The following is a 24,790-nucleotide window of genomic DNA, read 5'->3' on the forward strand; positions in this document are numbered from 1 at the left end:
CAGTACAATGTAGTGTTTGGAGTGAAAAATTCTCAGGCAGTTTTGCAGCGAATGATGAATCAATGTTTCAGTTTGTCAGATGTTGAAATTTATTTTGACGATGTTGCAATTTACAGTAACACTTGGGAAAACACTTATGTATATTATGTGGTGTTTTTGAAAGACTTAAGAAAGCCAGTCTCACTCTAAATGTAACAAAAAGTTACTTTTGTAAGGCCGAATTTGTTTATTTATGTCACGTAGAAGGTTATGTTCAAGTTGCTCCAATTCAAGCCGAACTTGATTGAATTATCCAACCCATACAAACAAAAAAGTTTCATGATATATTTGGGAATGGCTGGTTATCACAAAATGTTTTGTAAACATTTTGCGGACATCACTGTACCATTATTAAATCTATTGAAGAAAATCAAAAGTTCAAAGGGTTTGAAACATATTATTGTGCTTTTAAATAGGTCAAATATTTATTGTGCACTTACCCTGTATTGATGGGACCTGACTTTAGTAAGCCTTTTGCATTAGCTATTGATTCTAGCTGATACCATTATATTACAATCAGGCGACAGAGGTATTGAACACCCTGTTTGTTATTTTTCTAAAAAGTATAACTGTCACCAAAAGAAATGTTCAACTGGAAAAGAAACATCGTGTATGTATCTGCTTCTCAACAATCTATTGTCATTTACACTGATCAGAACCCACTGGCATAGCTCAGCATGGACAGGTGATTAGGGCCCTCAACTCACAATCTAAGAATCTCGGGTCCAAATTCCTATCACACCATACACGCTCGTCGTTTCAGTCGTAGAGGCGTTATAATGTGACGATAAATCCTACTATTCGTTGGTAAAAGATTAGCCCAAGATTTAGTAGTAGGTGGTGATGACTAGTTGCCTTCCCTTTAGTCTTACACTGCTAAATCAGTGTCGTCTAGTGCAAATAACCTTTGCGTAACTTTGTGCAAAATTAAAAAAACAAACAAACCCACTGACATTTTAGAACCAAATGAAGGGCAAGAACAGAAGGCTGTTAAATTGGGGTGTAATATTACAAGAATATGGTTTGAAGATAATCCATGTTAAAGGGGTTAATAACATCTGATGTGATGCACTTTCACGTGCTATGTAATTTCATGTTCATAAGGGTATTTGTATTGATTGTGTTAAATATTATCACGATAATTCAAGTTGTATAATTCTTTGACAATGTATTATACTTAATGTATTGTTCGCAATGTGTATGTGTATATAACATATTCGTTAAAAATTGTTTAACGCCAATTTTTTATTCCATAAGGGGGAAGTGTAGCGGATTTACTGTTATATATTTAATTTAATACCTATGTTTGTTTGAGTTTGATGCATGTGACGTATATTATTGGATGTGCGTTGCGCAACTCCTGCCTGTTTTCTAAACTTGTAGAACATTCTCAAGACCAAGAATCAACAATATTTGTTTCACAAAGCTACTAGCGTGTTTTCGACATTGTTGAACTTTGGAGAATTTTGCCTTAAACTATATAAACCGACGCGCTAAGACACAGATCATTATTGGTCAACTACAGTCAGTAAGTATGCCATAGACTTGTTTGTTTGTTTTGGAATTTCGCACAAAGCTACTCGAGGGCTATCTGTGCTAGCCGTCCCTAATTTAGCAGTGTAAGACTATAGGGAAGGCAACTTGTCATCACTACCCACCGCCAACTCTTAGCCTACTCTTTTACCAACGAAAAGTGGGACTGACCGTCACATTATAACTCCCCCACGGCTGGGAGGGCGAGCATGTTTGGCGCGACTTGGGCGCGAACCCGCGACCCTCAGATTACGAAGCGCACGCCTTAACGCGCTAGGCCATGCTAGGCCATGCCATAGACCTCGGATATTGTAATTATGATTAACGCTTATTAATTGGAAAACTACAGAATTTGATCAGAAACATTTATAGATTTCGAATATTACAAACCATCCAACTTCAGTGAATTAACTTTGGACGTTAGTATTTCTGCGAGGACATTAAATATAGTCACCTGTAAAACGTCAACGACGTGAGGCCAACCAAGCTAGCTAGCTTAAGCGAGGTATCAGCATTAACTTAGAATTTATTTACTCGTCATGGACCAGGATCGTCGATAAAATATTCACGATGACAAGAAACCCACTTGAAGTAAAATGTATCTCAGGACGTCTGATATGGGTATTAACAATTTTACCAAATTAAAGCACAGAAAAACATTTCGATCTTCTCAGGTCATCTTTAGGTTAACAATATTTAGTTTCAGACCGGATATAAGCTTCAGTATTGCCTGTAAATTTGTAAAACTGTTGTATATAAATCATTATTTGTTATAACTATTTGTAATAACCGTTATTATAAATTGTATTATTGTTCGTACATTAAAATATTATTGTATCAAGAAAGAAAATATTAATCTTGTTGGCAAATATAATAAGTTTGACACATGTCAATATTCAATAAACTTTTAAATTAAAATTCCCGGCTATTTGATATCGTAATACGTAACGTGCGTAACATAATAAATCTGAGACTCGCCCGAAATAAATTATAACACCTAACACTCCATACAAAGCTTCCCATTTCTTTCAGTTCAACAACATTAACGCTTTCGCTGCCAAATTATTATTTTTAACTAATGCTGATTGCCACATTCTTTTTGCCTGTTAGTACTGAATAGTGTTGCATTACATAAAAAGTTTATAACTTCACTACAAATAAAGCTATAAACATAAAATTTTCAGTTTGTTTGGAACGTACAAGTAGCCAGTCCTGTTCAAACATCTCCATTTCTTCTAGAGTTTCCCGCTGCCACTGGGCATCCTGTTCTGAACGGGTCGAGTGCTCGGGTTCAGGTGGAGATGAGGGATGACCTGGGATGCACTTCCTGAACTGCTTCCTTGGGCCCTGCCTCGACCCGCAGTCGCTCTTTCCCGTGATTTCGCTGACCTTCCCCTGACAGTGGAACACCGCCACTCGAAGTTTTAACTGTGTCTATTACCTTGGTTGCTTCCAACTTGCGTTGTGCGCTTGGTCTACTTTCTTCACTACTGTCTTCCGAGTCTTCTTCTCAGCTTTCACACACAATACAGTCATTCCCTGAATCCGAAACTTGCTGAATTATTTCCAAAACTTGAGCTGCAGTGAACGATGAACGCCTGCGCGAAGCCATCTTGGAAACTTTGTTGGCAAAATTCTTCTCTCTTTCGCGTCCCGGAAACAATACTAATAAAGTGATCAGGTTTATTATTATGTAACTAGCCCAAGCTAAATATCTAAGGCTTATGAATATTAAGTAGAAGCTTTGTATTTAACCGTAAAGTGCTGCTCTCTAGTGACTAAAGACTACACTATAATAATTCGACTTTAGTCGCAAATGGCACAAAGAAACTACAGCCGAATTTGGTAGCGAAAGGGGCCCGGCTTTGCTTTTTAACTTATCCATTACATATCTCATACCAGATGTGAATAGAAATTTATAAAACTTACATTTCTATTCCATAGAGCCACAGCCAAAGATAATTTAGATTCAATACCAAAACTTGTTAGGTAGGCTTAACTATTATAAGTTTGCTACGGAACGAAAAAAACTGCTAAAATGTTGTTGTGAGTTTACCGTTAAGGCCCGGCATCGTAATCTGAGGGTCGCGGGTTCGATCTGCAAAGCATTTATACTTTCTTACATTTTTTTTCTTTCTAATGTGCTAGATAGATAAATTGTAGACGTTACTCTAATAAAATTATACGTATGTGACTTTAAAACTACAGGTAATAAAGGAAAGTAATGACATTTATAGTAGTATTCAGAATATGAAACAGTTATGAACGTGTAGTGTCATTCGCGGTTCTACCAGTTGAAAGTACTCCGCTAGTACAGCGGTAAGTCTACGGATTTACAACGCTGACAGCAGGGGTTTGGTTCCCCTCGATGAACTCAGCAGATAGCCCGATGTGGCTTTGCTGTAAGAAAAATACACACACACCAGTTGAAAGAACGAAACTCACATTATTGCAAATTAAGGTAAATGTAAAGATACAATGAAGGCAAACTTAGCTGAATATGCAAAAACATCTGAATGCATGTTCACAAAGTGATAAGCATATGGCTTTGAGCGAACTGCCCATACGTTTTAAATCTAAATAAGCTGAAAAAACCCATAGAAATTGTAGTTAGTGTAAAGTATATTTTAGAAAATTACACGCGGGTTACAAAACGATTGGTGGTAATAGTTCAGATGTTACCCTGTCAGTAAACTCTTCTGTTAAGTACATTTTTTAACTAAATATTAATTTACAAAACCCATTCTCATTAATGAAGATAGTGTAAGGTTGTGTATGAAAGGAGTATATCTCTGACCGACCTCTTATGTTTTTCAGTACTTGTTTATTTTTACTATCAATACTGTTATAAATAGCTTGAGATGGCTTTTTATATACCAATACTCAAGTAACATTCTTAGCTTTAAACCAAGGGTTATTATTTTAATCTAAAATGAAGTATACAGAATTATTATTAAATAAAAAACCATTGATTTTGATACCCAAAGTCTTTTCATTTATTTAGAATTTTTTTATTAATAAAGACTTAATAGTATATAAAAGGTTATTTTGAAAATATTAAGATGGTTCTAGTTTAAGACCTACTTATATCTTTAATATTTACTATTAACACCGTATTCGGCCCGACATGGCCAAGCGTGTTAAGGCGTGTGACTTGTAATCTGAGGGTTGCGGGTTCCCATCCCCGTCGCTCCAAACATGCTCGCCCTTTAAGCAGTTGGGCGTTATAATGTTACGGTCAATCTCACTATGCGTTGGTAAAAGAGTATCCCAAGAGTTGGCGGTGGGTGGTAATGACAAGCTGCCTGGAATCGTCTGCCCATTATAAAATGTTTAATAAAATTAGGCAAATGGCCACACAACCTACATGAGTGGAGGTCTTTCACAATGCTACACCTCCACGTAGTATCATAAGCCTTCTCAAGGTCAAAGAATATTCAAACAAGACGTTGTCGCTCGATAAAGGCTTCTCTGATCTACGTTTCAAGTCGAATTAGGTGGTCCACAATGGAGTGCTGTCGTCGAAACTCGGATTGGATGGGCGAGAGGAAGTTGTTTGATTCGAGGAACCAAACAAGAGAGGATTCTTTGATAGATTGTTTAGGCAGAGTATTCATGATGAAACTTTGAAGAATGGATGGCAACGTTTCGAAACGTCGTTCTCTGCACTTATGTCTTCACAACAGGCAGTTGCCGCCCCTCTACAAAGTTTAATCAAACAAGTATTAACTGTCCTCTCTAAGGTCTTACAGAGACAGCTCGTAAAAGCAATTGGACAATAGTTTGACGAAATCTTGGGATCCTTCCCAGGCTTAGAGAAAGGTAGAACAATAGCCTGGCATCACGCTTCAGGAAAAGTTATTCTGCCAGATCCAGTTAAAAATAACCAGAAGGATAGAAAGAGCAGTAGGGCAGAGATGGTGAAGCATCTCATAGTGTATGTCATCCGGTCCGACTGATGTATTACCAGTGTGTTAAAGAGCAGGCTTGAGTTACACCAGTGTAAAGGGACAGTTGTAGTCATAGAGATGATCAGCCTGAAATGAAAGAGGCGACTGCTTTCCCCGAGTTTTGATGGCTAAGAAGGTGGATGATTAAGCAGAAGTGCTAGATGTCCAGTAACTTCCTAGCTACCAGAGAGCAAGATCGAAAGGGAGACAGAATTATACTTGCCACCACAACAAGCACACGTCAAGGAACCACGACATGATGTTTTTGAGTGAACTGCTGACATTGGAAAAATCTGAGAGGATTCGGAATAAACGGCCATACTTTGCAATTTAGATAACCTGCCTTGAATGTGGCAGGTAGACGTGATGATGTGAAGGCCAAAATTAGGACATTGGTCGGCATCATAATTCCATCTTTACGAGTGGAGCTATGCCTCACTGCCTAAACTCTTTGGGTGTAGAAACCATCGAGAATATCTTTCTCGGGGATATTCTTCAAATCCTCTCAACAACAACTCCTCCTTTCGAATCCAATGCAGCATGGGGAATAATTTTAATGGGTATAATCCAAATGGCCTTCAAATGCAAGAAGAGTTTACTATGTTTTGGAGTGGATGTTTCCAATCAGAACGTAGCTTTTGACTGACTTTGGATATAATTTCTAGTCTCTTCTGAATAAAAAAGGGAGACATTTAATCTAAAGATTTGGCTAATAAAGAACGTGATATCAGAAAATGAGGGACATGTGTTGAAGAAGTTGAAGATTGCAGTTCAGAATCTTCAAGATGTGATCATTTATTTATGGTCTGTTTTTCGCTATTTTATTTTTATTTGAATGATCCATAATAAAGAAGAAATATTTCGGTGCCCACTGACCCCACCCACCATGGAGCCCTGCGACAGGACGCATTACAATGCCAAACAAGGACACTGCAGCAACACAATGGTTTCAAGAGCACTATATCCAATCACCATCATCAGACACAATTTCCACAACACCCGTTGAGAACGTCCAATACTGTACTCGGTTGACCCTCGTCCCAAGTGGACCAGCCGACTGATCCTGGGGGAAACTCCAAGGCTGGCCGTTTACAGGAATTCAAAGCCAAAGGGATGTGTTAGGGTTGACTCTCCAACCATCAGGATCCTTTCCTTCACTTCACGAGTCGCCACACACAGCTAACACGTGGGTGGACGTTTGGTCTCAGAGTAAACTGAAAAAACAGAACCTTCTCTGAAAGGTCCCCTCACCACGTACAGGAATCTCGTCGAAAGAGATTAAGTTAAATAAAAATGTGTTGTATATGAAAAGAAGAGAAATAATTTTATAAATTTCATAATAAAGAAAATAATGGTGATGGTCATAATTTTAAATGTAAAAAAATTGTTGGTGATTATCAATATAAAACTAAAATGAAATATACCAAAAACTATTTGTTTGTTTGTTTGTTTTTTGGAATTTCGCACAAAGCTACTCGAGGGCTATCTGTGCAAGCCGTCCCTAATTTGGCAGTGTAAGACTAGAGGGAAGACAGCTAGTCATCACCACCCACCGCCAACTCTTGGACCAAAACTAGAATAAGAATGTGGAATTAAAAGTGTTAAACTATATATATGTTAACGTTCTGCATATACAGAAAATAGAGGAAAAATAGGCCTATATTAATAAGTTTGTTTCTTAATATTTAATTTATAATAAATGGAGCAAGCACTTCGATCTATAAATAAACTTGAAAGAGTTTTCCAAGCGAAGAGTTATTACTCTAAACTTGGAAAATATGATTTAATAAAGTTTCTAATCGATATGATTTAAAGATTAAATTTGCTAGATTACAATATTAATGAACATGTATTTGTTAAACCGAAGAAACGTAGAAATAAACGAATAGAATGTTACATGTGTGGAAAATACAAAACATATTTTAAGAAAACTCATGTCGAAAGTAAAGAGCATAAGCTAGCATTATATAAAAATGATGCTATAATGTTTCATGTATTGCATGGTATATAGCAGATAGAAAATATCACAATCCAGAACAACTTGGTAATTATAATAAACCAGAACAACTTAAAAATAGTAAAGAAACAATTAAAGGAATTCATTCTCTTGTTGCAATAAACAGTATTCAAAAATGCGGAAATAAAGTGAACTTATGATGAAGAATGTCTTATTCTTTAATTATAATTAAAAGTAAACAAGATCCTCATTTTAATGTTTTACGTATAATTGATAAAATTAATGCACATTATTGTCTTATCAAAGATTTATCTCGATTTATTAAAAGTCAAGTGATAAAACATAAATTAAAATATATCTATGTGATAAATGTCAACAGTAATTGTTATTTTCAGAAGTTATATTGAAGAAACATGAAGAAGCAGTTGTGAAGACTGAAATACCCTTAAGGGATTAAATCACAAAGTTTAATAATATAAGTAATTAATTAAAGTTATTTTTGTTTTATATGTTGATTTTGAATGCTTAACAAGTAAAATCGATATCTGTAAGTCAGATCCCTCCTGAAATTACACACATACTTAACAAAAACATGAACCTATGAGTTTCTGTTATTATATGAAGCATGTTGATGGACATTAGAAGGATCCTATAGTTTTTACAGGACCAAATACAAAAAACTGAATTCATAAAAATATTTAAAGGAGAAGATGAAAAAACAGAAAAGTTATACAACGTTAATAAGAAAATGAATGATTTAACTGATGCAAAGAAAGAATAATTTAAAATGTTGATATTTGTCATATATGTGAAAAAGATATCATAATCAAATTCATTTATAAGAAGTATGAAGAAAACCAACAGGAGTTAAAAATAAGATTCTCAATCATGATCATGCAACCAGAAAACGTAGAAGACGTGCACACAAAGTTGTAATACACAGCAGTCTTTCATTCATACCAATGTTTATTTATAATATAAGCAGATAATACGTCTTTTTATCAAATAATCTGGCTGACATGATAAAAAAATTCATCTAATTTTAAACCTCGAAGAAAAAATTCTTTCTCGTATTAGAAACTAGTAACATGAAATAAAAATTTATAGATTCATTTAAATTCATGTCATTAGTTAAGAGACACTTTCAAGAACTAGCAGTTTAACAATGCAAATTAATATTGGCCAGGAAATAAGCTCGATTATGTAATAAGAAATAAAGTATATTGTTATAATTATATTACCACTAAAATATTTTACACGATATTGAATGAACGTGTTGTATAGAATGATGACGATAAACATGATGACATTCTACACAGCACTTGATATATCACTGAGTGCAATGTTAAAACATGGCAAATGATGAATTAGAATTAATGATTGAATATAATATGTTCTTAATGCTTGAAAAACATATTTATGGAGGTATATCTCAGTGTTGTAATAGATACACACCAAAGCAAATAATAAACGTATGAAATATTATGATCGTAATAAATAATCTATTTATTTAGCTTATCTAGATGCTAATAACCTATATGGATGAGTCAGTATTCACCCCATGGAGGATTTAAACGTAATGAAAGTCCTGGCAATTCTGAAGAAGTTTGTATTTTAGAAATAGATTTGGATTATTCAGAAAAACTACATGAATATTAATCAGACATACCTTTAGCATCAGAGAGAGTAATGACCAAAAAAATAACATTAATGTTAATTTTAAATGATAAACAACTATGTGCTTCACTATAAAAATCATAAACAATATTTATCATTAGAAATGAAACTTAAGAGAATTCATAGTGCATTAGAATTTTAAAAAAATGATTTCAATAAGGTTTTTATAAATTGTTAAATGATTTTAAATTTGGAAAGACAATGGAAAGCATTAGAATACGAGTTCATATAAATTTGTATTTTATTGAAAATAAAGTTGAAAAATTAATAGCTAAACCAAATCTCAAGGAGAGAGCAATATTTCCAGAAGCGTTATCCGTTATTCGTACAACTAAAATAAAGATAATATTCAATAAACCAATTTACATTGATACAAGCATTCTTGACTCATTTGTAAACAATAATGTACGATATCCACAATGGATTAACAAAACTAGCCTACGGTAATGACTTAAAACGCCAAGATAATGGCTGTTATATATATGGACCTCCATATGGATATAAAAATCATTAACCTATTTAATTCTTCAAACCATCCAACATACAATTCTTATGTTTGTAAGGGAAAAAAGGTTCAGAAAAATGAAAGACGAAAACGATGCAATAAATAATGATTTAACTTCAGTCTAAATCTGAGATGCATGCTTTAAAATTACAAGGTGATAACATTTTAAGTCTAAAGATGTTAAAAAGTGTGTAATTGGAAATAGAATTATATTCGTTGAATATAAAGAATGTTTATTTAATCAATAGGAAACATACAAAATTATAAATCTAATAAGAAGTGAAAAATCATGAAATATTTTCTGTTCAAATCAACAAAAATGGTGACAAAAGACACCTATAACCAGATAATACTAATATTTTAGCCTGGGGTCACTTTACTCCTACATAACTACTACTAACAAACTTTAGTGTAACGAAACTTGCAAACCGAGTGAACTAAATTCAGGAGATGAATTCTCTGTCTCTAAACTGAAAATAATTAAGTCTCAGTTTGATGATAAAATTTAGTTGTGGTACTGGATGACAACTGGTGGGAATTTTAACCTGAATGATTCAATAAAAATATAACTGAGAAAGATGTTAAGGTAACAAATGAAATAAAAGATCTTATCCTTGTTTATAAAAACTGCGGAAATAATCAGAAAGGAATATGGAATTTGTCATAATTGTTTTTTAAAACGATTTTGAAAAAATGAACAATAATAAAAATGTTTTCTATCATTTGATATAATAAATCATCTATTTTTAAACAAATGTGTACGGGGCCGTTTTATCTAATGGGCAAAAAGAGATCCACCGCGTTGCAAGTGAAAAAAAAAAAAAAAACATATATATATGTGTGTGATAACAATAAGTAAAAATAAAATTATAAATAATAAAATGTGAAATGTATAATAAAATAATAATATTAATAAACATGTTTTTAAAAGTTTTTTTTTCTATTTTTGAATTTCTTGTCAGAAAAAAGTTAATTTTATCAGATTCTGTGCCTTAACGCTGTAATGTTCGACCAAACGAAATGCTTTGGGTATAGTTGGTGTAAATAATCATAATATTTCAAACCTGGTTAGTTGTTATGAAGCACAAATCTGTGAAATTGTCTAAATATGCTCTGCCTACTACAGTTATCGTGCTATAAGGGATCATATTTGATATAAATATCAATTATATGTGAAAATTATGTGTGAAAAATTATTTGCAAGTTTACACTTCTTCCCTAATATTAAGTATATTTACCTCCTACATCAATCACATTGGTAATTAAATTGTTATTTTCTGTTAGACAATGAATCGGCGTGTTTTGTCTGACAGTAATAACAGTAGAAGGAAGCCATCCGTTACTTATCAAGAGCCACAAGAGGCGGAGGAAAATCAAGCCACGCCCACAGAGAGCTCGTACTTTGGTGCCCGAGATTTTTCTGGGTGTAAGAGCGAGATGAAAGCGAACACTATTATGCTTACCGTCTTGCCACACGAGTGGTAGGAAGTGGACATTTTCTGGTGACCTATTTTGGAAACCCAAACAACAGTCTCTTCCAAAATCCTAGTTTTATTCTGGTAACGTGCTTCTTGGACGGTCTTTCGAATTTCTAAAAGAAATTATTTTAGTCTGTTACATTATTCTAGGTGAGACATTTCTAACGGAATCACGGTGTCTGATTCGAGATCTTCGCACCATTGATTCAGTTGAGAGGTAAAGGTAAAATCAAAGGTATTATTTGATTTGATATGTAATAATATTTTTAAAAAATATCAGTAAAGGTCGTAGAATGGGTATGCACTATGACGAAATTAGGGTATATAAATAAAACGAAATCAAACTTGACTGAAGTTATTGATAAACTGTTCAGAGACTTGTATCTTTTTTTTCTTAGCAAATTAGGATACCTGTAAGGATAAGGATTTGTTGTAAGGAGTGTTTGTAACAATATAACTATTAAACAAAGAAATTATTTTGAACTGCACTTCTCGTGTCAAGTTCTAGCAATACGTGTAACTAGGTGAGGATCCCTTGTGGTGAGAGTGTTTGTAACAATACTGTAGAATGTTCCCGAAAGTTCACTTAAGATCGTGCTTAAAACACTACTGTATAAATTCCTAGAACATTCACAAAGTAATACAATCAGCATATACTAGGAGGGTCTGGGAGAATGCCCCCCTAGAAAATTGGTTAAAAAAAAATTAAGACCTTAAATCTAGAGGTAATTTTGTATGAAGCATAGCTCAATCATTTCTATGGCTGTTAACATAAAATCCACAAACATCTTCATTGTGTTGTAACACTATGGAGGTAGATAGACTTTAATTAACATAAATATGCGTATTTTGTTACAGTAAGTGATTTACTATCTACATGCACAGTAGTTATTAATTGTTAAATTATATTACTAATTTAATCAACTATGCAACAATTGTAAATTAGCTATTTCATTCATTGGCTATCATATACGTACACATATGCTAATATTTCATCAGAAGAATGTAGTATATGTAGAAAAATGTTTAATACCACAAGCAGCTGCTCTATAACTTTATATAGTTTATAAGCACAATTATTATACCACAAAAATAAGGGATTCAGCCGAACTCGACTGAACGCTCCCTGCTTAAAGTATGTGATTGATTAGAAAGAAATACTGTTATGCCTCTTACAATGGTGAGGTGTATATATTTATGGGATTTTGAGTCCTTTTCATTTCACCATCAAATAGCGAAGTGAAAAAGGACTCAAAACCGCATAGATAATGAAAACATCCCTTCTTTGTGTGTGTATGAATATATTTGTTGGTTTATTAATACGAGAAGCAATAACGCTTCATATATTTTACTGGTAACTCAAGAATATGTCTTTTGGACGAAGGGATCTCACTTTGTGACGTTAAATGGTTATTCGCTAGATCTAGATTAACAAGACTTTCATACATATTTAAAAGCAGGCGTGACTTTTGGAAGAGTATTTTTATGGGTATTTTTGACAAGGTTATTAAATGCAACTATCATTATGGGTCCGTTTGTTTGCTGTTCGAGGGTTACTTATCCCTAAGATCAAGTAACAACTATTCAACACTAGCAGGCTAATTCTTAGGCTACTCTTTTATCAACGAATAGTGGGATTGAGCGAAATTTATAATGTTCCTAGGGAAAAAGGGCGAGCATGTTCGGTGACGGAATTCGATCCCACAACCCATAGATTGTGAATGACGTGCTTTATACATGCCATAACCACAATGAGTCATCACAGTAAAAAAATTACCTACATGGAAATTCTTTTGCACTTTAATTAATTTTAGATTCAGAATCGTACGATAGCTACGTCACCTTCTTCTTAAATTCGCGTTTACTTTTTTAAAGTTTGCAGAGCAGACTCTGGAATTGAAATCAAATATGTTCACATTTAAAGATGTAGTTTTTAATTCCAGAATCTGCTCTACAAACTTTAAAAGTAAACGCGAATTTAGTAAAGTAAAAGTTACATTTTAGTTCATAAACTATACTTCCTTAAATTTATATATTTTTATACAATTATTGTGAGTATAAGCCACCTGTCAAAAGTTTACTGAGTTAACGGCAAACGTTCGATAAATCAACAGTATGATACCGCGACAGTTGAGACATATGACTGAAGTAATATGCTCCAGCCTTTTCCGAGTGTCGTTAAATTAAGTATGTAGAGCCAAGGAACAAAAGTATATAAAAATGAAATGAAAAAACATTCAGTGTACTCGAAAGGAGCGTAAACCCACGCATAGTAAAACATTTACGGCAACAATTTGCCTCTGAACTACCTCTAAATGGCTATTTTGAATAAACATTTTTATGCACAAAGTGGAGATAATTTTGGAAAAAACAAAGAGGTCTCCCTAACCAATAACTCTGGACAAAGTACCTTGTGTTGCTGTATAAATAATAAACAGAAAGTTTAAGTTAATGATGTTAGTTGATAATATCTTTAGTCTTTATCAGCATGAACTGGTATTTTCACCACGGTGAGCTGGTATCTTTATCAACTTCAGCTGGTATTTCACCCTGGTGAGCTGGTATCCTTGCTAAAATTAAATAGTATCTTCACCCAGGTGAGTTAGTATCTTTATTAGCATGAGATGTCATCTTTTATCACCAACATGAGATGGTAGCTTTACCAACACGAGATGGTATCTTCACTACGGTTAGCTGGTATTTTTACCCACATTAACTAATATCTTTACTATGATGAGCTGGTATCTTCACCATTATAAACTGGAATATCCACTATAGTGGGCTGGAATCCTTTGCACAATGAACAAGTGTCTCTACCCTATGTGCTGGAATATTTAATGACATTTTTGTCATACCTGTCATCACCTTAGAACACAGACATGCTCTTGAAAAGATTTCTTTGTTCTTCTTCGTTGGCCGAGAATTGTCATATGAGTGTTGTGACAAAATTCTCCATTAAAAACAAGTTGGCTGTTATTCAAGTTTACACAGTTTTTTTTATTGTTGTGTTGTTTATGTTTTGGTTTTTTCACGTTGCTTTTAACTTTAGCAGGATATTGTTTGTTTTTGAATTTCACGCAAAGTTACTCAAGGGTTATCTGCGCTAGCCGTCTCTAATTTAGCAGTTTAAGACTAGAGGGAAGGTAGCCAGATATCATCACTCACTCTTGGCTATTCTTTTACCAACGAAGAGTGGGATTGACCGTAACATAATAACGCCTCCACAGTTGAAAGGGCGAGCATGTTTGGTGCGACGGAGATTAGAACCCGCGACCTTCAGATTACGAGTGGAACGCCTTAACCCGGAGATTAGAACCCGCGACCCTCAGATTACGAGTGGAACGCCTTAACCCACCTGGCCATGCCAGGCCTAGCAGGATATTACTGTCATGTCTCGAAACAAATCTACTTTCTTTTTTAAGCTACCCATCTGTTCCTTCCTGTTAGTAAAGGTACTGGAAACAAGCTTTGCTATTAAGATATTTAGTACATTCGCCAACATGAATTTTGTAACTTTCCAAGATTCCATTCTCTTTGCCAGGACAAGGCTCCCACGGGCTCCGGGTCAGTACAGTTCATAAAAAAGAAAACAACTAATTTATGCTTCCCCATGGAACTCTTGTACCCAACGTGCAATACACAGGAGAACAGAATGATTAGTGACTCACTTGTGACTGGTGCAAACTATCTCTCAAAAGCAGATTAGTCCTAGAGGGAACAACCTTTATGACTTAGCCTAGTTTCATGACTAGAAGTATACTCTTAGTTTAAGACCCACTAAAGTATAAATATTACAAACAAATTAATATAACCTATATATATTTATAAAAATAAAATATGATACTGATAACATTGAGTTTTAAAAATAAATATAATCTCTAATATTAAACGATAACTTATCAACTTACCGTAATGTTAACTTAGATCTTGTTAATTAAAAACAGTTTCTATTTAAATAATAGGTTGTTTTAAGCGCAGAGCTACACAAAGGGTTATCAACACTCAGTGTGTGTGTGTGTCGCAGGAATTTAACGCCAAATTTTAGTGTTATAAACCCCAAACTTACCGCTGAGCCGCCATGATGCTGAACAGTGACTATTGTAGTTTAATGAAAAAAAGAATATCCTACAATTATCCAATATATTTCTTAGTGAAAGTATTTTTTTTTTCCATTTTAAACCGTATAGCTCTTATAAAAATTGTTTGTTTTGAATTTCGCGCAAATCTACACGAGGGCTACCTGCGCTAGCCTTCCATAATTTAGCAGTGTAAGACTAGAGGGAAGGCAGCTAGTCATCATCACCCACCGCCAACGCTTGGGTTACTCTTTTACCAACGAATATTGGGATTGACCTTTACGTTATAACGCCCCCTCAGATGAAAGGGCGAGCGTTCTTGGTGTGACGGGGATTCGAACCCGCGACCCTATTTATTTTAACAAGAATGTTCTTACAGGCCAACAACAAATGGAAGTGCTCGAATAAATATTTTTTCTATAGATGGCACATCAGCAGATAGCCCGATGTGGCTTTGCTATAAGAAAAAAACAAACGCACACAGATTGCACATAATAAAGTGTCATATCGACGCCAACTGTTCTGGTTATGTACGAAATGTTTACGAATATTTCTGAATGAAATTCTGTGTCTCTAACCTACATCATGTTTCCTTCATATCTTATACAAGATTGGGATCGTTCATATGTATATCACATTAAACAAATTTGTGTAAAGCTCCGACTGCGATAATACCACGAAAACTGCGCGCTTAAAGTTTTTCCCAATCGAGATATAAATGTTCATAAAAAGTCTTTTAGCGTAATTACGACTCTTAAGAGCGCGCTGACCTCTAACTTTGCTTACTGTAATTAAAGAAGAGAAACAATTCAAATATGTTATGTTCCTGTATTGTAGTTATACGAGACAGACAATTCAGATTTATGTTTCTGTACTGTACTTACAAGAGAAAAACCATTCAGATCTTTTATGTTTCTCTACTCTAACTAGATGAGAGAGACTGTTCTCAAATCTGATGTTTGCATCCCAAAGCGGACCTGGGATATCCATGTGGTTAGGGCGCTCGACTCGAAATCTGAGGGGTGCGGGTTCGAATCACCATCACACCAACCACGCTCGCTCTTTCAGTTTTGGGGACGATAAAATGTGACAGTCAATCTCACTATTCTTTGGCTGTGGACGGTGATTGCTATTTGTCTTCTCTCTAGTCTTACACCGCTAAATTAGAAACGACTAGCGCAAATAGCCCTAGTGTAGCTTTGCGCGAAATTCAAAAACAAACAAAATGTACGTAAGTTGTAGAAGATTGACCATTCTAAAGAATAATATATCTGTAGTGTAGTTATATAAGATTGACAATTCTCTTTATAATGTTTTTGTACTGTATGTATAAAATAGAGAATATTCCTGTCCGTAATGTTTCTGTGGTGTAATTATAGAAGAGATACCATTCTCATATGTAATGTTTATCTACTGGACTTATAGAAGAGAGAGCATTCTTCTCAATAATATTTGTTTCCTGTTCTTATAGAAGAGAGATTGTTCTATTTGATTTTTTTTTACTGTTTTTATAAGAGAGAGACCATTGTGGTCTGTAATGTTTATAACCTGTAAATACAGAAGAGAGACAATGCTGACCTGTAATATTTCTGTCCTGTAGCTATATGATAGAGACAATTCTCATCCGCAATATTTCTATTCTTTTTTTACAGGAGAGAAACTTGTGATATGTAATATTTCTATTCTGTAAGTATAGGTCCAGTTTGGTTTGGTTTTGAATTTGGCGCAAAGCTACACGAGGGCTATTTGCGCTAGCCGTCCCTAATTTAGCAATGTCATACTAGAGGAAAGGCAGCTAGTCATCACCACCCACAGCCTACTCTTGGGCTACTCTTTTACCAACGAATAGTGGGTTTGACTGTCAAATGATAACGCCCCCACGGCTGAAATGGCGAGCATGTTTGGTGTGACGGGGATTCGAACCCGTGATCCTCGGATTACGAGTTGAGTGCCTTAACCACCTGGCCATGCTGGGCCTGTAAATATAGGAGATTAGCCATTCTCTGTAATGTTCCTGCACTATATTCATCGGAGAAAACCGTTCAACTCTGTAATGTTCCTGATTCATCGGAGAAAGTGTAATGTTTATTTAAGATAGTTATAAAAATAAAACCATTTTCATCTGTAATGTTCCTGCACTATATTCATCGGAGAAAACCGTTCAACTCTGTAATGTTCCTGCACTATATTCATCGGAGAAAACCGTTCAACTCTGTAATGTTCCTGCACTATATTCATCGGAGAAAACCGTTCAACTCTGTAATGTTCCTGCACTATATTCATCGGAGAAAACCGTTCAACTCTGTAATGTTCCTGCACTATATTCATCGGAGAAAACCGTTCAACTCTGTAATGTTTTTGTATTGCAGTTATATACAATCCACCATTTTCTGTAATGTAGTTATTAGAGAGAGACCATTCTCAAATGTAATGGTTTGTTTGCTGTTATTGTAGGAGAGAGTCGATGCTGATCTGTAACAGTTCTATGCTGTATTCATAAGACAGAGACCATTCTGATGTGTAAAGTTTATTTAAGATAGTTATAGGAGTGAAGCCATTCTTATCTGTAATTTTTCTGTAGTGTAGACATAAGACAGAAACCATTCTGATGTGTAAAGCTTATTTAAGGCATTTATAAGAGTGAAGTCATTCTCACCTGTTATGTTTCTGTATTATAGTCATTAGTGAGAAACGATCCTCGTATTTAAGGTTTGTGAATACTGTAGTTATAGAATACAAACCGTTAGCATCTGTAATATTTCTGTACAGTAGTTATTGGTCATTCACTATTCTGATATGTAAGGTTTCTATAGTTATCGAAGAGAGATCATTCTCGTATGTAATGTTCCTGTACTGTTGTTATAGGAGAGAAAATATTCTTATCTGTAATGGTTCTAATTTGTCGTTATAGGAGAGGGACCGTTCTGATCTTGTAATGTTTCTGTGCAGTTGTGGTATGGATATAGTTGTTCTGATTCAAACTACTATTAGCTGTGGCTTTATTTCTGTCCTGTAACTAGTCTGCTCCTGGTCAAGAAAGGTGTACCTTTCGAAGGTGCTCATTGTATAAAGTATTGTATTTTTGTGTTAAGAGTTATTTCTTGAACCTATGTGTTTTACTGTCATCGTGAGATGTTCTGTAAGTGTTCTTGTTGTATAGTGTGTTCCCTGTTACAACCATCACTGTGCCATAATTACTACCGATTTACTGTTGTAGTTTTGTATTATTATTAATGATTACTACAATTTTAGAGTTAGTTTTTAATGGGCATTTTATATGTAAAATTATTATTCGAGAGTCTAAACATGAACAAACTTTGCTGTTAGAAGTGGAGTTTATTGCAGCTGGCATGCCGTTAAGTTGTGACGTAAACTGTGTAGAAAAAAATTAATGTTTTGTCAACATATAGTTACACGAAAAACCTTCATGATCGTTATAAGTACGAAATGTCTATTTTATGAGCTATTAAACTGCTAGATTACTTATGTAATCCCTTTTTTCTGAGTATTTAAATTTTCTACAGTCAAGAGTATAGAGAAAAGCAAATGTTTCTTTGTGAAACCTCAAGCCTAGAGAAACGTTAACCATATTAGTAGAATAAGCACTTACAAATAAACAGGCGCAGTTTTACTTCCACCTGTTTCTTTGATTATGTTAGTTCAAATGCTAGTCGTAGAGGGCGCCACGCGAAGCTCCTCCAGTTTTCTGCAGCCACAGGTTGCCCCTCTAACAGAACCGATATTGGACTGCACGGGGGCAAATCTTTCGCTGGAGGTTTGCTGCCCTGATATTGATAAATGTACAAGTTGTAGTAATGTGCTGACTGCACTCTCTCTTCGTGTGTTGTATATGTGCAGACGGAGGAACTAATCAGGAACTTTAACATGGTAGATTCAAAAGAGACAACGTTTGAACCAGAGGTAATTTGATCCGGATCGTAATTTAACACCAGTAAGAAATACACCCCACCTATCATTTTGTCTTCCAAAGAAATTATGGTATTTGTCTTGTCACTTCTTAATAATTTAAACTTTCTTGTTATTGAGAATGCTATGTAGTCTAACATGTTAGGACGGTGAATCCAAAGGGTTTGTTTTTTTTTCGGAGCAAATGCTGCCTGCGGAATGAGCTAGAACAGTGATGGTCAAGTTTCACTAACTGGCCAAACAAGAGTATCCTAAGATTTCGCTAGTTGCTTTCGTTCTAGTTTATCACTGCAGAATTAGTGACAGTTGTGTGAATCTTTTGTGTAGCGTCACTTAAAAGTTTTCTGCTTATTTTATTTTAATAATATTTTCTTGACTTTAATACATATATTAACGTTGCAGGATAACCTGATTATCTGTATCTTTAGATTTATTACTTAGTTGTTTATATTTGTTAGTTACTAATCACAAAACTACACAATAGGCTGTCTGTGCTATGAACACCACAGTGTATATATAGAAAATCCCTTTATGAGCGGTATAAGTCCGCAGACTTACCGCTGAGCCACCGGCAGACTTGCACCTTGTTGATATAGGATAAGCCAGTTATCTTTAATAAGTGAAAGAGTATTTCTTTAACTTCAGTATACAACAATGACAGGATAATTTATCTAACATGTTCATAAACAGCAAAGGAACAATTGTAAATTTATTTTATTGTTGTCATAGCGCAATCTATTGTTAATCAGTAAACAAACTTCATCTTGTATTTTATACGTATATACTAGAGGATAAAATGACCTATCTATAATCAGTAAACAAACTTTATCTTATATTTTATACGTATATACTAGAGGATAAAATGACCTGTCTATAATCAGTAAACAAACTTCATCTTATATTTTATACGTAGATACTAGAGGATAAAATGGCCTATCTATAATCAGTAAACAAACTTCATCTTATATTTTATACGTAGATACTAGAGGATAAAATGACCTATCTATAATCAGTAAACAAACTTCATCTTATATTTTATACGTAGATACTAGAGGATAAAATGACCTATCTATAATCAGTAAACGAATGTTTCTGTAACTTTCTTATGCAGGTGTTACATGATATAGAATTTCAACTTTAATCGTATTTACTTATCGTAAAATCTGATCTATAAATGACACAAATAAAAATGATAATTAGAATTCACATGCTTAACGTGTTTTACACCATAACAGTCGTTGCTTGTGATATGAATATTAAGTAGATCACTGTTATGTCTGTAGTATCTTGATGAATCCTGGTATGGAACGTAAGGTCACGTTGACACTAAATATGTTATATGCAATGTGGTTGATTCAGTAAAATATGTTCTTCTTTACGTTCACTCGTAAGTTCTTAGACATTTCCTCAGCTTTAAGAGGAACAAGTAACAGGATAAAGTAATTTATTTCAAGTCAGTAAAAAGAACTTTTTTAACTTTATTACGTTGGTGTAACATGATAAACTGGTTTATCTAATATCAGTAAAAGAAAGTTTCTGTGTTTTTGATATATGGACATTACAGGTTTCGTCATATAACTTTATTTATTTATTTATTAGCTAACGAATATAAATATATAACAGCAAGGTTCACAAAAACGTTTCTAACGAAGAAAACAATAAAACAGAGAATATTCTGTTGCGTATTAGCCATCGTATCATTTACGTTTCAAAAGTAGAACAAAAAATAGTTCAAACTGTAATTCACTGCACACAAAAGACGCATTCATGATATAAAAGATTTGACGGTTTGAGTTGGCTTTTTTTTTTTAAGGGGCCGTCTTATACTCGACAAACAACACGTTCTGTTTGTAACTGTCTATCTAAATGTAGAAGCCAGACAGACTCCTTTTATTAGCTAAGCTTAGCAAAAAGTTTACAAAGTCATTTTATCACGTGGAACTAAAGTTCAGGATTATTACGAATTATAACATGAATAACTGAAAAATAACTAAGTAACTTATACAAGTACCGCCTCAACTTCTCATCAAGGCCTCTTAATGACGAATATTTATTTACTTCTCTGCTCTTATCAAGACCAATGTGCATATGTACAAATCTCGTTTGTAGTGTCAATTCTTAAAGTCAGATCCTAGTGTTCAGATCATAGCCAAAACATATGTTAACCAGTGATAGGACATGGTAACAGAACAGTACAAATCTAAAGTATACATCTGTTTATCTCGGATGTAATGGAACAATATGCGAATAGAATGTTGTAATGAAACAGAATGTGAACAGATACTTCAACATCCTATCAGTTTAAATTAGCTAAACAGGACAGATTTTAGTATTTTACCCTACCAGTTTAAATTAGCAAAGCAAAACAGGTATTTCAGTATCTTATCCTATCAGTTTAAACTAGTACAACCGAACTAGAACTTCAGCACCTTATCGTATCAGTTTAAACTAGTACAACCGAACTAGGATTTCAGTATCTTATCCTATCAATTTAACCTAGTACAACCGAACTAGGATTTCAGTATCTTATCCTATCAGTTTAAACTAATACAACCGAACTAGGATTTCAGTATCTTATCCTATCAGTTTAAACTAGTACAACCGAACTAGGATTTCAGTATCTTATCCTATCAATTTAACCTTGTACAACCGAACTAGGATTTCAGTATCTTATCCTATCAATTTAACCTAGTACAACCGAACTAGGATTTCAGTATCTTATCCTATCAGTTTAAACTAATACAACCGAACTAGAACTTCAGCACCTTATCGTATCAGTTTAAACTAGTACAACCGAACTAGGATTTCAGTATCTTATCCTATCAGTTTAACCTAGTACAACCGAACTAGGATTTCAGTATCTTATCCTATCAATTTAACCTAGTACAACTGAACTAGGATTTCAGTATCTTATCCTATCAGTTTAAACTAACACAACCGAACTAGAACTTCAACACCTTATCCTATCAGTTTAAACTAACACAACCGAACTAGGATTTCAGTATCTTATCCTATCAGTTTAAACTAATACAACCGAACTAGAACTTCAGTACCTTATCGTATCAGTTTAAACTAGTACAACGAACTAGGATTTCAGTATCTTATCCTATCAGTTTAACCTAGTACAACCGAACTAGGATTTCAGTATCTTATCCTATCAATTTAACCTAGTACAACTGAACTAGGATTTCAGTATCTTATCCTATCAGTTTAAACTAACACAACCGAACTAGAACTTCAACACCTTATCCTATCAGTTTAAACTAACACAACCGAACTAGGATTTCAGTATCTTATCCTATCAGTTTAACCTAGTACAACCGAACTAGGATTTCAGTATCTTATCCTATCAATTTAACCTAGTACAACCGAACTAGGATTTCAGTATCTTATCCTATCAGTTTAAACTAACACAACCGAACTAGAACTTCAGCACCTTATCCTATCAGTTTAAAATAGTACAACCAAACTAGGATTTCAGTATCTTATCATATCTGTTTAAACTCGCTAAACAGAACAGACTTCAACACCTTATCCTATCAGTATAAATTAGCTGAGCAGAATAAATTTCATTATTTTATCCTATCAGTTTAATCTAGCTAGACATAACAGACGTCAATGTCTTATCCTATCAGTTAAAGCTAGCTAGAGGAAACAGGATTTTAATATCTTATCCTGCCAGTTCAATTTAGCAAGATTGAATATCCAGTAGTATCAATGAAATAATTAATTAATGTAGTTATATACAAAGAGTTACGTTTGTTAAGTGAGTACCAGATTGTCAACATTTCAACGTATTACCACGTTCTTAACTAATTCAAAGTATGCCTTAAATATAACATTAAGTAAACGTGTTCTTGTCATAACAAGATGTATTTTCATATATCGCTAAGAAAATATATTCTTACTACCGCAACGTATAAAGTGTTTCGTGTTTGTCGGAATGCTGGTGTTCCATGCTACTGAACAATTACTTGAGAATGGATGGCCAGATGGTTTGGGTTCTCGACTTCTAATCTGAGGGTCGCGGGCTCAAATCGCTACATCCAGTTACGTCACCTTCGGGATAGGACCACCACTGCGACGTCTACTGCCTCAACCATACCAGGGCTGCGTAGAATTTCCGATCAGACCGTACGCAACCGTCGACGAGATTCTTAGGCCCCATGTGCAACCCATCATGGTGAACGTCAACGACGTTTTTCAACATGACAACGCCCGTCCTCACACAGCCCGACTCACCACTGTCTTCTTGAGACACTACAACATCAACGTTCTTCCCTGGCCCTCCAGATCACCAGATTTAAACCCCATCGAACATCTTTGGGACGAGTTGGACCGACGTCTGCGACAGCGACAACCTCAACCGCAGACTCTACCTCAGCTTGCAGCAGCTTTGCAGGCCGAGTAGACAGGCTTTCCACAGGATGTGATTCGTCATCTCATAGCTTCCATGGGCAGGAGATGTCAAGCAGTTATTGATGCTCACGGGGGGCATACTCGTTATTGACGTTGAGTGACGTTAAACTTCAACTAGTGAGCGTGGACTTCGCCTTTGCAGACTTTGGATGTTCAGCAGTGAATGTGCAAAGTTTCACACATGTCATACAGAACTACCCGGAATAAACTTGTTAACAATTTGTCTCAAATTTTGCCTTTTGCGTTTCTTTTTTTGAAGAGTATATATATGCATGTACTTGTGTGTGCCTATGTCAAAATATTCAAAATTTTAAAGAAAAAAATACACCGTTTTATGCCTTGTTGGTATTTACCACAATGTTGTCACCATGATTACTAGGAGTGTGATATATTCTAATGAGTGCTTTCTCTCTCTCTCTCTTGTTATTGTAGTTACCGTAAGAACGATAGTGGCACTATTGTTTTCACAGAACTAATACGCCCTAACTTTAAATTACGGTATTGTTCCAATACTATTACAATACCTAACAGAAAACTGACATGATCTGATATCGTTTTTCAGTATTTTTAACGGAGTTGTCTAGAGACTGATATGTCCTAAGAGAGCATTTTAAATACCCTGCCCATATCATCGGGATATTAATAGTTCCCACCTTGAAGATGAAAGGTCTACATTTCGAATGCGCTGGGGCTAAAGGTTTTTGTTTTAATACTAATATCTCTTAACTTAGTTATTTATTTTTACTGTATTTATCAGAACATCCCTGTGTTCTAACGTAGTGTTTTGACATTTTAAGCATAGTTATAAGAATATTAAAAATGTCCAAATGTAGTGTTTCGATATTGGTTCCACGAAACAATTATGTGGTAACAATATGTTATTAGAACCTGACAGTGTAGGCGGAGAACACGAGAGGAGAAGAAAGAGTTAGATTCCTCAGACCTTTCCTGGGTTGGTCCGATAAAAGCCTAGTAATAACGGAATTTTCTGATAATACTATTTCGTGATACCATTGTAGAAAATATTAGGTTAAAGCAGAAATAATATCAATACTTGTTTATATTCAGGTAAACGTGAAAAGTATAGACACATTATGATAATAAAACCAGGAAAAAGTTCCATTCTTTATGTATATAAATTTTGAACTGTAAATTGTTGTAGTTTTCAAACTTCTTGTTTATCTCATGTATCCCTTTATGACGCGGACTGTTTTCTTCCATGTTTGTGT

The 24,790-nt window shown here is 34.6% G+C and overlaps 1 protein-coding gene across 9 annotated transcripts in view; it reads left to right on the forward strand.

The window, feature by feature from the left end:
* The first annotated feature begins 10,680 nt into the window (after positions 1–10,680).
* LOC143235467 (protein phosphatase EYA1-like) overlaps positions 10,681–24,790 on the forward strand; it is an 88,956-nt gene continuing 74,846 nt past the window's right edge. For 2 of the 9 annotated variants that reach the window (XM_076473671.1, XM_076473675.1), the window contains exon 1: positions 10,681–11,374. Coding sequence is in view for 2 of the 9 variants with exons in the window: in XM_076473669.1 (XP_076329784.1) it covers positions 19,101–19,136 (36 nt within the window). In the remaining 7 variants the exon portion in view is untranslated. Of the gene's footprint in view, positions 11,375–18,936; positions 19,137–24,790 lie in introns of those variants that run through there. The other 7 variants (XM_076473669.1, XM_076473670.1, XM_076473680.1 and 4 more) reach the window with 6 other exon arrangements.

This window comes from Tachypleus tridentatus, chromosome 12 (assembly GCF_004210375.1).
Source record: "Tachypleus tridentatus isolate NWPU-2018 chromosome 12, ASM421037v1, whole genome shotgun sequence".
Taxonomy (NCBI): Eukaryota; Metazoa; Arthropoda; class Merostomata; order Xiphosura; family Limulidae; genus Tachypleus; species Tachypleus tridentatus.